This window comes from Gavialis gangeticus, unplaced genomic scaffold, assembly GCF_001723915.1.
Source record: "Gavialis gangeticus isolate Ggan-Ray unplaced genomic scaffold, GavGan_comp1, whole genome shotgun sequence".
NCBI classification, from domain to species: domain Eukaryota; kingdom Metazoa; phylum Chordata; order Crocodylia; family Gavialidae; genus Gavialis; species Gavialis gangeticus.
Window position 1 is genome coordinate 147,102,666 of NW_017728992.1, and position 15,360 is coordinate 147,118,025.

General features: G+C 45.2%; 1 protein-coding gene across 1 annotated transcript in view; it reads left to right on the plus strand.

Moving 5' to 3' along the window:
- Positions 1-21: 21 nt before the first annotated feature.
- LOC109305001 (carbonic anhydrase 3-like) overlaps positions 22-15,360 on the plus strand; it is a 37,328-nt gene continuing 21,989 nt past the window's right edge. The window contains exons 1-2 of the mRNA XM_019527874.1: positions 22-129; positions 6,038-6,235. Coding sequence (XP_019383419.1) covers positions 87-129; positions 6,038-6,235 — 241 coding nt within the window. The 5' untranslated portion in view covers positions 22-86. The remainder of the gene's footprint in view (positions 130-6,037; positions 6,236-15,360) is intronic.

The following is a 15,360-nucleotide window of genomic DNA, read 5'->3' on the forward strand; positions in this document are numbered from 1 at the left end:
CGGCCCCCGCCCCCCCCCGCCGGCGGGAGCCACAAAAGAGCGGGAGGCGCCGGCGCCGCCGCTCGCAGCAGCCGCATCCCGAGGCCATGTCGCACCCGCCCTGCCCCTGGGGCTACGAGAAGCACAACGGTGAGCGGGGCGGCGGGCGGGGGTCCCCGCTTGTGCCAGGGGCAGCCCGGGCTCCCTGGCTGGCTGGGCTCGGGGGACGTGGAGTCTCCCCCTGACCTGCAGGCGTGGGTGCTTGAGGCAGCACGCCTCAGCGGTCCGAAATGCTTTGGGGCTGAGTGCCAGCAAACCTGCAGTCTGGATGTTGGTGTGCCGGGGCGGTAGGAGCACCAAATGGCCCAATGCTTGTGGTAGCGCAGCCCCTTTGCCACCAGGCACCCTGAGGGGTGCGTGCAGCCCCTGCCAGCCGTGGAGCCTGGGGCGCTTCCCGGCTGCCTGCCACGCTTGGCCCTGGCTCTGGGGGGTTATAGATCAGGGTCAGCTGGCAGGGTGAAGGCCAGGGGGCAAGTGGCAGAGGAATAAGGTGCAGGGGTCAGGCTACACATCTGTTGGGGCCAGATTTAAGACAGCCCTCCAGTAACTAGATTCTATACATGGAAAGTTAGAGCGAATTATAAAATTATAATATGTCCTAACGACCCATGTATAGAATCTGCCTCTTTTTGGGGTGGTCATCTTGTGTTCAAAGCCATCTTGGATTTGGGTACCTACGGTATTAATTGGAAAAATAAATCATCATTATCAGTGCATACTGTTCTATCCAGTAATGTAACATAGAAGATAGATGAGAACGGAAAATCACAGTAGTAGCCCCAGTAGCAGTAGCAGTAGGCATCTGTCTCGCAGGACAATAGAATTATGATGCTGCTTATTATAATCCTCGCTTGAAAGATGAAGCAAAGCCAGAGTGACTTCTCCAGGGTGCAAGAGCCTGGACAGTGTATATGGAGATGCTGAGCTGTCCACACACCAGTATCCGCCTTGCTGGTTTAATCCAAAGGAAAGGCAGGTGCCAGTTTGGCTGCAAGGGCTGCTGAAACAAAGGAGATAATCTAGTTGCCCATCTACTGAAGGTAGATTAATGGTAGCAGGTGAACTCCACGTGATCTGCATTAACACCAGTACAGTATTTCTAATTCCCTGACAGTGAGGCTTTGGTGTGTCCTTATTGTTTCTGGGACATTTGTACAGGAACAACACGGCTTGGTACACTTTCCTTCCAAAGAGCTTTGGAGAGCTCTTCAATTGCTTATGTATCTCCATATCCTACCTTGTTTAATTCTAAAATTCCAGTCAGCCAGTAACTCCAGCTCTGTCTCACCAAGTTTGTGGAAACGTACAAATGGTTGCCAGCATCATATGTTATCCCCACTCCTTTGTACCTGCAATGAGATAACTTTTGTTTCAGCCAACTGTGATAAATTTGCAAATATGTCTGATGTCCTCTGTTGAATTAATCTGGACTGCTGACATATTTTAACTAGCAACATTTCTTCTACCTGAATACAAAAGACCTAAATACAGAATACAAGAAAGATTTAGGGGGCAAGGGAATAGGGTACTACCATCTCTGAAAAACCAGTGATTGAGATTTGAGAAGGCATTGTTCGGTAATTTGCTACAGAGCTAGATATGCACATAACTTTTTTTATTTCAGTTTACATGGGTTGTAGGTATGATGACATTGTCTGGCACTACCAACTTACTTAATTTCATGTATAGAAATCTCTGGTGGAAAAAGCTGAGAATAAAATAGTGCCTGAAAAAGCTTCTTCAGAAGAGTCTAGCAATGGTGGAGAGGTGCAGTGTGGGTTGACCCCAAAAGGATTCGGGCTGGGAGTCCCAGCCCAATCTCAGCCCTTATTCAGTGCTGTTTACATAGCACACATGCCAGTGGGATTGTCAGCTGGCTGGCATACAAAAATAAAGTTTTAGGTTGGGCAGCATCCTTCCCAGACTTATTCAGGAGAGTCCCCTGGCCAGGAAGATGTGTAGTTTGGGGTGACCCGAAGTGGGTTTTGCCTTGTGATCCCAGCCCAAAATAAGATCAATATTTGGTGCAGTGTACTTGACATATGGCAGGCTGGCACTCAAAAACAAGCAGCATGTCAAGCAGGGGCCTGCCCTTGCCTCTCCAGGAGAGTCCCCAGGTGGTGGAGAGGTATGGTTTGGGATGACCCAAAAAGGATTTTGCCTGATAACCCCAGCCCAAATTCAGATCCTTATTCAGGTCCTTTGTAGGAACATATATAGTACACAAATCTGGGGTGATGTCATTTGGCAGACTGGCATGCCAAAACCAAGTTTTGGGTCAAAGCAGTGCCCTACCTAGACTTCTTTGGGAGAGTCCCCTGATGGTAGGGATATGTGTTTTGGGGTGACCTGAAAAGGATTTAAACCCTTAATCCCAGCCCAAACAGCTCTTTATTTGGGGCAACGTAGATGGCACACAGACCCTCTGGACCCTATCAGTAGGCAGGCTTGTATGCAAAAACTGAGGTTCAGGCTGAGCAGGGACCTGCCCAGGCTTCTTTGGGAGAGTCCCCCAATGGCAGAGATGTGTGGCTTGTGAGGTGACCCAAAAAGGTTTTCCGCCCATAATCCTATCCTAAACACATGTCCTTATTTTGGAGCAATATACATAGCACACAGGCTGGCACTTGAAAACTGAGCTTAAGGTTAGTCAGGGGCCTTCTTAGGCTTCGACAGGAGAGTCTCCCAGTGGTAGAGATGAGTGGTTTGGGATGACTCGAAAGGGATTTTTGCCTGATTTAATCCAAGATCACTCTCATTTTATAATTTGGGGCAATGTACACAGAGGCCTCGGGGCCTGTAAGTAGGCAGGCTGGCATGCAAAAATTGAGGTTTGGGTTGGGCAGGGGCCTGCCCAACCCTTTCTTCAGGAGAGTCCTTCAGTGACACAGGCGTGTGGTTTGGAGTGACCTGGAAAGGATTTCCCCTCATAATCCCAACCCAGACACAGCTCCTTATTCAGTGCCATGTACATAGGACACGGGCCTGGGGTGCCATATTCTGGTAGGCTGGCATGCAAAACAAGGCACGCTGGGACCTAGTCAGACTTCTTCAGGATTGTCCCCCCAGGCATGAAGACAGGATTGTCCCCTGGACACATGATTTATGGTGACCCATAGTTAGTTTTGCCCCATAATCACAGCCCAAACACAGCTCCTTATTTGGGGCCATGTACATTACACACAGGTCTGTGGGGCTGTCAGTTGCCAGGCTGGTGCATGAAAACTGAGCTTTGGGTCAGAAGAAGCCCTGCCCAGGCTTCTTCAGTAGAGTCTCCCAGTGGCAGAGACATGTGGTTTGGGGTAACCCGAAAAGGATTCTGCTCCATAATCCCAACCTAATCTCAGCTCTTTATTCAGGGCTATGTACTTGATACCTAAAACTATTTTACATTTTTATTAGTAAATGTACATTTCTGATGAAATTCTAATGCCTTAGCGTGTCTAATTCATTGCTAACAACCTTTAAGTGTATAAAGATTAGCTTTGAATAAGGAACCAAGAACTGGGAGCCAGGAATAAGGAGCTGGGAATAAGGAACCAACTTCAGCCTCATTCAGAGCTCTATAGCAGCAATTCCCAAATTGTGGGTGACAACCCCAAATGGGGTTGCAGCATCAGCAGATGGGGTTATGGGGGCTATGCTGAGGAAATAGGGTCGTGTGAGGAAATGGGGTCATGCTGAGAACAAGTTTGGGAAGCACTGCTCTACAGACTTATTTCAAACCTTTGTTAAAGCTTGCTCATGGCATGTTTCCACGTCTGGTGAAAAGGGCACAGCCTTAGAGAACATTTATCTTAAGTAATGCATCTGGGAGCCAAAGAGGCAAGTCATATTTAATGGATGAAAGACTGGGTCTTGTAAAAACAGTGGATTGGAAGGACTTTGTGTGGTGGATCACTGCTTTAGCATGATCTTTCAGTACAGTGCTTAGGCAAAAAGGCTGTTGCAAACTTGGGCTGCATGAAAAAGCCAGTGTGGAGGAGAGATGGGGATCTGATAGCCCCCCATGTGGCTACATTCTCTTAAATGCGGAACTATAAGCATTGGTACAGCACTGGTAAGATTGCTACTGGAATACTGCACTCCAGTCTGGTGTTCCCCATGAAGAAGGATGTGTGGGTACTGGAAAGACCTCAGCAGACAGCCACAAGGCTGATCTGGGGGCTGGATAACAAGCTTTACTGTGTGAGTTTTAAGAAGCTCAACTTATTCAGTTTATAGAAGACGAGAATGATGGGTGTCAATTGCTACATATAGGTAGTGACACACAAAAAAGAAACCTGATGACAGGGGACTCTTCACCATTGCCAAAAGAGATGGAACAAAGTCTGGTGGCTGGAAGTCAGTCATTTAAATTCAGCCTCCAAATAAAACAGAATTTCCTGGCCGTGGGAGGAAATAACCACTGGATTAGCTTGCTAGGGGAAGTGGTGGGTATACCATTGCTCAGAATCTTGCACATGAGATGAGAGATGCTTTTTAAAGTTCATGTTTTAATCTAGCTTCTGAGATAAAATCTGGGGTGGGGCTGGGGATAGTGGAGGCAGAACATTTGCAGTTGTCCTATATAGCCTTGTAATCTGTGACTCCAGTCAAATTCATTATTGTGGAATGCAAGGAGAATAAGAGATCTTGCATTGCCCTCAACAGTCTCATTACACTTATAGCTCTGCATTTAAGAGAATGTACCTGAAACACACACCTCCAGGGCCTCATCTGGCTGCACAGGTCAGGGAGGATTTTCCCCTCCCCACCCCCCAGTGTAATATTTGCTAGATTTAATCTGAGTTTGGGGATTTTGATAGGTTTAGGATTTGTCTTTCTTTTCTCCTCTTTCCCCCCTCCTTCCCCCCAGATTGGACTTAGTTGAAGATGGGACATTGGATGAGGCAGGCCATTATTCTGAGGAAATAAAATCTTAGATGTGTGAGTGGCATGTCTTATGTATGCAGTCACATTAATTACCAGACATGGAGTCGAGAAGGAATTTTCTTGCAGAGTAGATTGGCAGAGGCATCTGCATTTATCATCTTTTCTTCTATGCAGCATGGGGCATAGTTTCTGTGCTAATATCATTTGGGCATATTCAACCTAATTGGTCCTTTATCATTGCAGGGGTCTTGGGTATTGATGGCATCCTTGGTCTTTCTTTTTCTCTGCCTGTGACAATCATCTCATTTGAAGAGTGAAATGCTTTAGTTCATGGTTGTCACATTCATCTGCCCCCATAGGCTGGATGAGTGACATGGGGCTGGTCTGCAGGCTGCATCTGGCCTATGAACCTCCTCCCCCTTCCCCTCCTCTCCCACAATATACCTGATTTGGTGGCTGCTTCAGCCAATCTGGGACTTGTGCTGCATGTGGTGTAGATCTGGCCTGCTGACTGGCTCCATGCCATGGGTGCATGTTGTGCCCCATGTGGTCAGACTTAGGGGCAGCACTGGGTGCCAGATGGTGAGGTTTCGCAGGCTGGATCCAGCCCACGGGTCATATGTTCGACACTTGCTTTAGTTTAACTAAAGTCTTTGGGTTTATATCTGTTGAAATGTAATGACTTGTGATATACTGGAGGCTAAACTAGATCGGGGCAGCCAACTTGTGGCCTCTATGTATGGCATGTGTCAGAGGGGCAACACAGCATTAGACAGGGCAGAAAGCAGAGCAGGAGATTGGTCAGGGGTATAGGGCAGGGAACAGAAAGAAGGGCAGGAGAAGGGGATTGACACTTGGGGAGGGTATAGGGCTAATTTATGGCATGCCTGCCAAAAAAGGTTGGCACCCCACTGGACTAGATAATTTAATGGTCCTTTCTGCAATGAAATCCTGGTAAGTCATGAAATACAGGCATCCAAGTGACCAGCAGTCCACTTGCTAATAAGAGTTACTGGTGTTCTTTAGCTAAGCATGACATTAATTTTCTATATTTTAAAACAGAAATTAAATTTATGCCTGGCTGGAAGACATTTTAATAACATTTCTCTTAATTTCTTCCTAGGACCTGATCGTTGGTATGAATATTACCCAAGTGCTAAAGGACACAGTCAATCGCCTATTGAAATCAATAGCAAAGAAGTCCATTATGATCACTCGCTACTGCCTTGGTTTGCTAGTTATGATCCTGGTGCAGCAAAGACCATTCTGAACAATGGAAGAACTTGCAAAGTTGTTTTTGATGACACTTTTGATAGATCAGGTTAGTATTTTTTAATGAGTTAACGTTTGAGTGCTTGGAAGACGAAACCTATTCTTTTATGCTAGTTCCTGCTTAACCGTCTCTGCATGAGCCCTGCTCAGACCAAAAGGCATATTGGGGGTAAGATGAGGGTTCTTTAAGATCCACATTCATGCTGCCTAATGGCCTCGATGCCAAACACCAAGAGCGGGGAGGTTGCAACTGCTCTACAGTCTCAGGTAGGGGGAGGAGCTGTACAGCAAACACAAAACGTTATCCTTGGGCTTGGAGGCAGGGAATTGAACTCTAGAGATGCAACAACCACACCGCTGTCCATGGTCACAGAGCTCAGATATTTTGGCTCTATGCAAGGGGGTGAATTTCACCCAGTGTGCTTTGATGGAATGCTTGAATAATTCTTGTGGTGTAATAATACTGATTTTTTTTTTCTTTCTTTTTTAAAATGAGAAGAATGCAAATCATTTAATACTTGATTTACTAAGATTCTCCAAAATATATCAATGATGTTTTTGCCGGGGAGGATGGCAGGATTAGACTTACAATATTTCTTGCTGAAAGAGACCCGAAGTACCAAAGGAAAGGGCTGAATAGTTTTAGTTGTAAATAATCTTCTTTTTAAAGCAAACATGACATTCAAAATCATCACTCTTGATAATTTATCTACTCACCTGGAGTAGTTACAAGAATATGCACTAGCTTGTACGTCATTGTGGTTCTAAACCTAAGAATGGACTCGTTTTGAAACCAGTATAATTATATGTGTAAGCATTTAGCTTTTCTTGACTTGATCACTCTGACATCTCAGTGGTTGTGTTGGCCAGACTTCGTGGAAGATGCACTGAAAAGAAGCTCTAAAATTGCTTCACTACTTACTGAAAAACTTTAACTGAATATTACAGCACTGTTTCAACTCTAGGAAGTAAAATGATTCAAAACTTGCTTTCATCTTTACAAAGTTTGTATATTCCTAAAAATAGAATAGCAACAGCCAAAATTTCAATAAAAACGTATTGAAATTTCAATTTCAATAACCCTGTTACTGAAACCTTGGCATAACCCTGTTAAACCAAGACATTGTAAGAATCTTTGGAAGGGATATAATATATTTGAATCCAGTACTGCACTCACTCACTATATTGTGAGTGTAACATATGTAGAATTATTCCATTGGATTGTAATATATGAAATGGTAAGCTAAGGAAAGGTAAAACATAACTTTTCTAACTTTAATTGAACCAGCTTTTTTGTGCTTAATATAGAGTATATATTATGCAGCTAAAATTAACAGTATTGCAGCATTATTAGTAGGGATCACTGTAATTTAGCACAAAAGATTTTTGCTAATAGATTTAATGATCTTACATATTTAATGTATGTATGCATCTTTAATTTTGATTGTGGTTATTTGGATTTGTTCTCATGAACCCACCAATTGTCAAAGTGCACAGGCTGTATTATCTAATAAAATAAGATGCAGCAACACAAAAAGCAGAGTAGTTGCTGGATTTCATTTCTTTCTCTGACAAGAAGAAAAATTAATCTATTTCATGGAGATCACTTTGCTTTTATTCCTAATCTGTGATCTTTTTCTGAATTTGATTAATTTTGTTTTGGTGCAAATGCAACTCCATTCTTGATGAGCTATACCAGCTACTTAACTTGTTCATCAGTGTTGTCTTATTGTTTGTTTTCTTCTGCTCTGCCATCCAATTTTCTTTTTTTAATCTAACTGCTCCGGCCGGTCATCTTACTTTTAGACTGTAAACTAAAGTCAACACAATTTCAAATAAAACAGGGCTCTAATTCTTGATTGCAGTCCAAAGACACTGCTGTCAAACAAATAAATTAAAAAAAGAGTTATTGAGTGTAATATAGAATGCCCAGCCTCAAGCAGTGCATGGCATCAATGTTACATTGTGGCCATAAGTTTTCAATTGTCTGAATTTTTTTCAGATGAACTACTCCAAGTGTTTGGCTCAGATTTCAGAGATGAAAAGTGACTAACTAAAAAAAGTAGGCGTCTCCCTCTATATAAAAGCAGAAAACATTCAGTGTGTTCTACCCTGTCTCTCTTGTCATGCCTTTATTTGCAGGGATAGTTTGTTTGCTGTTCCCTCAGGGTTATAGTAAGAAGAGAAAAATATATCGGATTGGCACCGATTAAAAGAAAAATTGACATCAGCAGTTGGCCTTTTTTGGCCAGTGTAGCTGATAATGTCACTGATTTAAATGCTGCATGCATGCATATAGCCAGGAATGCGGCCTGGCAGCTTGGAGAACAGCCTCCTGCCAGGAAGTCTGGGGGAGGGAAGAGACAGAGGGTAGGGGGGGCGCAGGGCTGGGGGCAAGAAGGAGCTGTGGATGACTTGTCCAAGGGGTGGGAAGGAAGGGCGGCTCCCAGCCGCTGCGTGCACCCCTAGGGGAGGTATGGGGAGCATATGCCTTGCTGCCTGGATTTGTGTGTGGGGCGATGGTGAGCTTCCCACTGTGGGCTCAGGGCCGGAGGCTGCGCTGGCTTATTCCCAGCAGTGGGGGCTGCACTCGAGGCAGGGCAGGCAGCAGCAGCACTAGGAGGGGTGGCTGTGGCATGGTCTATGCCCACCCCAAAATTCCCTGTAACCCCCTTCCCAGCACTGCTGCCGCCTTCCCCGCTCCTGCCTGCCCTGTCTGGAGGGAGGAGTTTTAAGAGTAAACCAACCTAGTGGTAAGTCAGGCTTTCAGTCTTCATTACCTGAAATGTCTGGCTGAAGGTAGAGCCCTTAGTTGATGGTTGCCTTAGGGCTTCTTCCTGGGTGAAGAGAATGCCAGACAGCACACCAGTGATTTAAAACTATTAATACATACTTATCTGTGAACCAGACGGGGGGCCACTGGTCCCAAGGGTCTTCATGGAAAAAGAGTCTTACTATGACCTGGTGCTATTTATTTATTTATTTTTGGCTTTTCCATTTTGACCATTAATAACTCTGGAATGGATGGCTTTCATGGACCCAAATAGAGGACTGTCTCCCCTGACTGACTCAGTTGTGATAGACTATTGAGATACTGTGGACCAGTCTGGGAGAACAGTCTGGTGTGCCCTTAACAGGTAACTTGGGACAGGAGTTCTGTGACAACTTGGTTGAACATGTAGTCACAGTATCTCTCACTGATGGAGGCTTGACAGATCCAAGCCTCTGAACCACCAAAGTCTAAGAATGTGAGTTGGTGAGAAGGGGACAATGTGGTTGGTGGAATACCTACTGAAATGGATGACTGAGAATCAGCAGTGGCTCCTGCAGAAGATGGCTATCTAACAGCAACAGCTGGTTTGTTGGTAAAGTGTATAATAAGAGCAACCATAATACTTGGTTCAAGTGATTACTCTCCTGAAGCCTCAGTGTTCTGGGGAGATTCTACCTGTATAGATTCTGGGCCGTTGCCTAGTGATAGAAGTAATACTTATGAAAATAGCTTGTGGGAATGTTTTTTTCATTATTTGAACAAATGGCAACAGTAGTCTGTTGGCCATCTGAGCCCTGGGCCATCCTGGTAGCCCCATACCGAATGGGTAGCACAGCACAGGAGGGGGGGTACTACAAAGCAGCCTGCGATGCCCGAGGACTGCGACCTAACTTGAGTCAGGAAGAGATCTGGTACAAAAGTTCAATAGACTGGTCTAACCTATTAGAAACCAGTTAAATCTAATACTGCATCCATCCCTGTCTATCTTAGACTGGGTTTCACCATTTTAAATTGGTCTGTGTCAGGGGTGGGCAAAATACGGCCTGTGGGCAGGTTCTGGCCCACAAGACCATTCTACCTGACTAACGGGGCCCCTAAAAAAATTCAGAAAATTAAAACTTATCTGTCCTTGGTTCCTGTCAAAGATGACAGGAACCAAGGACAGTAGACCCAGGGGAAGCCCTGGAGAGCTCCTCCAACAGCAGGGCCTGCCTGGCCCCACCTCCCCAGCTGGAAGCCCCAGCAAGGGCTTCTGGCCTGGGACCATGTGGCTGCCCCAGCGTGGGAAACTAAGGTAAGGGCGGGGGGTGTGGGGAAGGACAGGGGACTAGCTGGTGCTGAGTGCAGGGGAAAAGCAGCCCCTCCCTTGCCCTGTACCTGGAGCTCCTTCCTGCTGCCGAAGTGTTTGCTGCTGCTGCCCAGTGCGTGAGCTCCAGGCGGGTGGCAGCAGCAGCCAATACTGCCTGGTGCGGCAAGCAGGGGGGCCACAGCTGCTGCTGCTATGGCACAGTCCTGATGGATGAGCCTGGAGCCGGCGCAGAGCCCAGGCTGGCAGCGGGGGTGGGTTACAAGCTGGTGCTGAGCACAGGGGAAAAGCACCCCCTTGCCTGCCCCACGAGGGCTGCAAGCAGCGGCAGCAGAGAGCTCTGGGCATGGTGAAGGGAAGGGGCCACTTTTCCCCTGCACTCAGCACCAGCTCCTTCTCTGCTGTTGAGCAGGGGCTTGGGGCTGCGCGCTGCCCCCCTGCTTGTACTGTGGGGCTGGGTGGGCACTGGGAGTGAGCAGGTGTGGGAGCAGGGCCTACACCCATGTCCCAGGGTCAGCATCAGCAGGGCCCAGAGTGGGGCCAGCTCCCCCCTCTCCCTGCTGGTGCAGCCCAGCTCCACAGACTCCTGCCAGCCTGTGCCCCGCTCTGAGCCCCACCAGTGCTAGCCCCGTGACGTTGGTCCCAAGTCATTGGGACATTGGTCCCAAGGGGGCAGGGTACCTGTCAAGGGGAGGGGCTACCCATGAAGCCCCTGACAGCTTGGCACAACTTGGTAAGCGGCCCTCCGCCCAAAATAATTGCCCACCCTTGGTCTATGTGTACTGAACTATTGTTCTATTACAGGTTTAGACCAGGTTCTGATCATTTATACCAGTTTGTATAATGTCTGTACCTAGCCTAGATGTCCTGCCAAACCAGGGAATGATGCCAGACTCAGTGGAGGTAATGGGTGTCATATCTGAATGTTCCAGCTGTGTTGGGGGGCAGAGAGCTAGACATAAGACCCTGAGCTGGGCATCTGACCAGCTGTGTAGAGTAAGTAGGGAGTTAATAGACTTGCTGCATTATTACTATGAACGCCAAAAAAAGTAAGTTTACCATCAGGAAAAAGACTCCTAGACAGAAAATGTCAGATCACAGCTTCTTACTCCATGACTCTATTGTTTAGAAGTCATTTTGTTAGTTCATACCATTCCCCTGTGGGCTACCTTGGTCAGCATCTTGAGCTGTCCTTGCTGACCTTGAGTTTACCAGGAAGTGAACAACTTTTGCCTTGTCCTCTGAGCACCACCTAAACTAAGTCTTAAGATTTAGGACCAGCAGCACCCTTTTCTCCCCCTCTCCTTGGTGGGCATCCATTTTTTTAAAGGATAGGAATGGATCTGGGTGGACATCTGGGGAAAGAAGCACATAAGAAAGTCAGCATACATTAGTGATACTTGGTTATATTATCAGATATTTGGAGGCAATCAAATTTGATGACCATTGCCATGGAGCCAGCTGATGTCTTCCACAGGGAAACAGTTCAACCAAACTCCAAAAGAGCTACTAAAGAGGTTGTTTTGCTTCCAGCTCCACTCTCTTAAGATCAACAGGGCTTTTTTGTTTTATCTGTAATATTGAAGATACCTCATTCATGCATAGGATTTTTTTCCATTCAAACTCCTCTGTGGGAGATAACCCTATGAGATGTCAGAGGAGTAGGCTTTGAAAACAGAACATTGTTTTACTACTGAAGTTCAGGAGGAAATTTAGAACCTTCTTAATTCCCAGGAGGTCCAGGAATAACCCAATAATGATGGAGTGCATCAAATTGTGTTTAGTCCTGGTGACTGAGTATTCCTGCTGCTTCTTGGTGTAGTCTCTGGTGTGTTGGCTAAGTAGCATGGGTCTTGTGTCCAGTGTGGCCAGCTAATTATTTACTTCATCAGATAAGACAATAAAAGGAAAACGCAGGTCTACCAAGTAAATCTCCCAGTGTTTCAAGAGGCTTAAGAGGGCTTGAGGCCAAACCAGAGCTAGAATTAGGACTTTATTCATCTGCCTCCCAATTAGCCAAGTCAACCCAAAAAAGAGAGAGCCTGTCTCCTGAGCAAGGAGCATAAGTGTACCAGGTTGTGAAAGTCTCTTCTCTGGTGGTGAATGTCTCTTCCCATTCTGGGAGAGCCAGGAAAGCATTTGAGAGGAACCTTGTCCACTTCCCTGAAAAAAGCATGAGGCCATATAGCAAGAACTACTGTAGCTGCATGTTAATGAAGAGTATCACTATCACTAGCAAAGCCCTAATATCACATGGGACCATCTGTTTATGTATTATGTATTGATTTAGGGGTGGTCTGTTTCGTTTCTAAGAAGGAGCTGTTTCACTGCTGAAATGGCCAGAAGCAGAAGGATGACAAAGAGGAGAGAAAGAAGAATGTGGTATGGTGAAATGTTCATGAAGAGGAGGAGTGAAGCCCAAGAGAGAAAGCTTAAAACTCTAAATGAATATTAACCCAAATCCCAAGGAACACTAAAGATTAAGGAGGAAACTGAGGCAGGGAATGACATGTAGGTCTTTATTGTTTTTAGTTAGATATGTCTATATCTTGTATTGCCTGAAGTAGAGTGAGTATTTTTATAGAAATCTTACTGAAAAGCCTGTGTAGTTTTCCTTCTACTACCATGTCTCTGGATTTCCCCCAAGGTGTAGTTTTAGGAGATGGTGTTGGTATTGTGTATTGGGAGAGGTCAGCATTGGTTGTGGGGGCTTGTGGCTCAGCATTGCTACTTCTGAGAAGGGTAACATCCGGGAAGAGTTCTAAATATGTCTCTGTTTCTGTTGTGCTCCCCCCCCCACCCCCACTGATGGGCAGAGGGGCACCACTGGCTCCACCACTTGCTCCTGAAGGCGAAAACCACAGTTTTAAATATATTGCAGTTTTTGCCTCCTGTCTGGCCAGCAGCAAGTGGCGGGGCCACTGGGGACCCCTTCACCAATCAGCAGCAGGAGGCATAAACAATGGCATATTTAAGAACATATTTCTCACCTCCCTACTGATCAAGGGCAAGTAGCAGAGGGGGAGGAGTGTGCAATGGGGAAATGGTAATATTAAAGGAGCCACCATGCAGCGTATTGAGGGCACAAATTTTTGTGGCCCCTATCTATACAACAGAAGGCAGCGCTCTGTAAAGATGCCAGAGCTAGCTGTACATGCAGTAGCTTCAGACCTAGAAGTTGGGTGGCTGTTCTTGTTCAGTGCTACACCTGGGCTAATTAATGCAGCCTTGCACTATGTAGATTCTGAAACAAGAGCCAGCACGTTCAGCCCCATCTCTGCATCACATTGTTTTGCACCATGCTGAAATAGTCTTAGAAAACAGCTATAGTAAATCTCATGCTGTTGGACACTCTCCAGAAGGATTCATTTGGATCCCAATACTGAATCAATTGCCTCCAGCTGCAGCAGAAGAATTTTTTAGGTTGGAGACTAGGTGAAACTTTTTGACTGTACAGGTGGTCAAGCATTGGAACCGGCTACCGAGAGAAGTTGTGGAATCTTCTTTCCTAGAAATTTTCAGGAACGGGTTAGACGGATACTTGACTCAGCTGGTTTAGTCAAGGATGACCCTGGCTTGAGCAGGGGGCTGTCCTTGTGAGTTCCACCCTACTTTCCAATGAACCATGTGCTTTTAAATTTCCTTCAGCCCCAGTATGCTTCAGCTACCATCTCTTTCTGTCCATGTTATCCTATGACGATTAAATGCAGAATCCAGAAATACCATTGACTTTACATAACTGAAAATTACTTATGATGACTTATATTGTTAATGTTATTATTACCATAATTAATATCTGATAACTTTTAAAGTCATAGAGTCAATAAACGTTTTAAGAATTTGCCTAGTTAAAACCCAGAACAGTGCTTCACTTATTTAACCCAGTGTCTATGGCACATGCCAACAAAGAACAGAAACAAAGTTAAGCCTTTCTCTCTGTACTTAGCACATCCTTTTATCCCTAGGTAATCCAGCATGTATGATATCAAGTTATAATTTGAGACCAGCAATACTTAGACACAGGAGGATTTAAGAATTGTATTAATGTTAACTTTGAACTTTCATGCCATTGTTAGAGGTCGAAACTTGGAGGTCAGATCTTGATTGGTATTCAGACAAGGTCTTGCTAGAGTGGCTTGTCAGTTTTCTATGCCCCTAGAGACACAGGTTTCATTCCTACTTTAGGTCATGAATGAAAATTCATTTGGGACCGAATCCTCTAAGCAGTCCCTAGTCAAATGAGGCCTATAATTGAAATAATGCATATGTTTTGGTTATTAGGGCTGACCTGTATGTACTGACAGAACTGTATATGAAATACGGTCTAATTCCTTTGTGTGCTCAGTGCCATTTGTCCCTTTAACACCAAGTTTACATCTTACACTGAAGTTATTTTCCAGTTAAGTACAAACTTCTCTTTTTTTAATAGTGGGCTAGCCTAGAGAAAATTCTAGTCCAAATGTGAAGTATGTAAATGTGTTGTGAAAGATTTTTGAGAGCATGCTTACCTGTCTCATTAGCTATAATCACTGAAGGTGCTGATATCTTCTGAGCAAATGCTTATTTATGAGTTTTTTAACTTATAATCAACTATAACATTTTAATTACGTTGTCCTTTTTGTTTATTGTAAAGCAACACTATGAATGCAACAATTTAGATTTTACTAAATTATTCCCAAATTATATGGTATAGAATAATCTGTAGTTGGAAGTTGGATCTGGAACCAACTTCCAAGAGAAGTGGTGCTGGCTCCTACCCTGGGGGTTTTTAAGAGGAGGCTAGATGAACACCTTGCTGAGGTCATTTGACCCCAGTACTCTTTCCTGCCATGGTAAGGGGTCGGACTCGATGATCTGCTCAGGTCCCTTCCAACCCTAGAAACTATGAAAATAATCAGTCACATGGACAAATATGATATGCTGGAGAAGAGTCAGCATGGTTTTGGTAAAAGGAAATTCTTCCTTGCCAGTCTGCTGGAGTTCTTTGAGGGTTAACAAGTACATGGACAAGGGGGATCCAGTGATGCACTATAGTTGAATTTTCCAAAAGCTTTCCACATGGTCCCTCACCAGAGGTCTTGGAAACAAAAAAAAA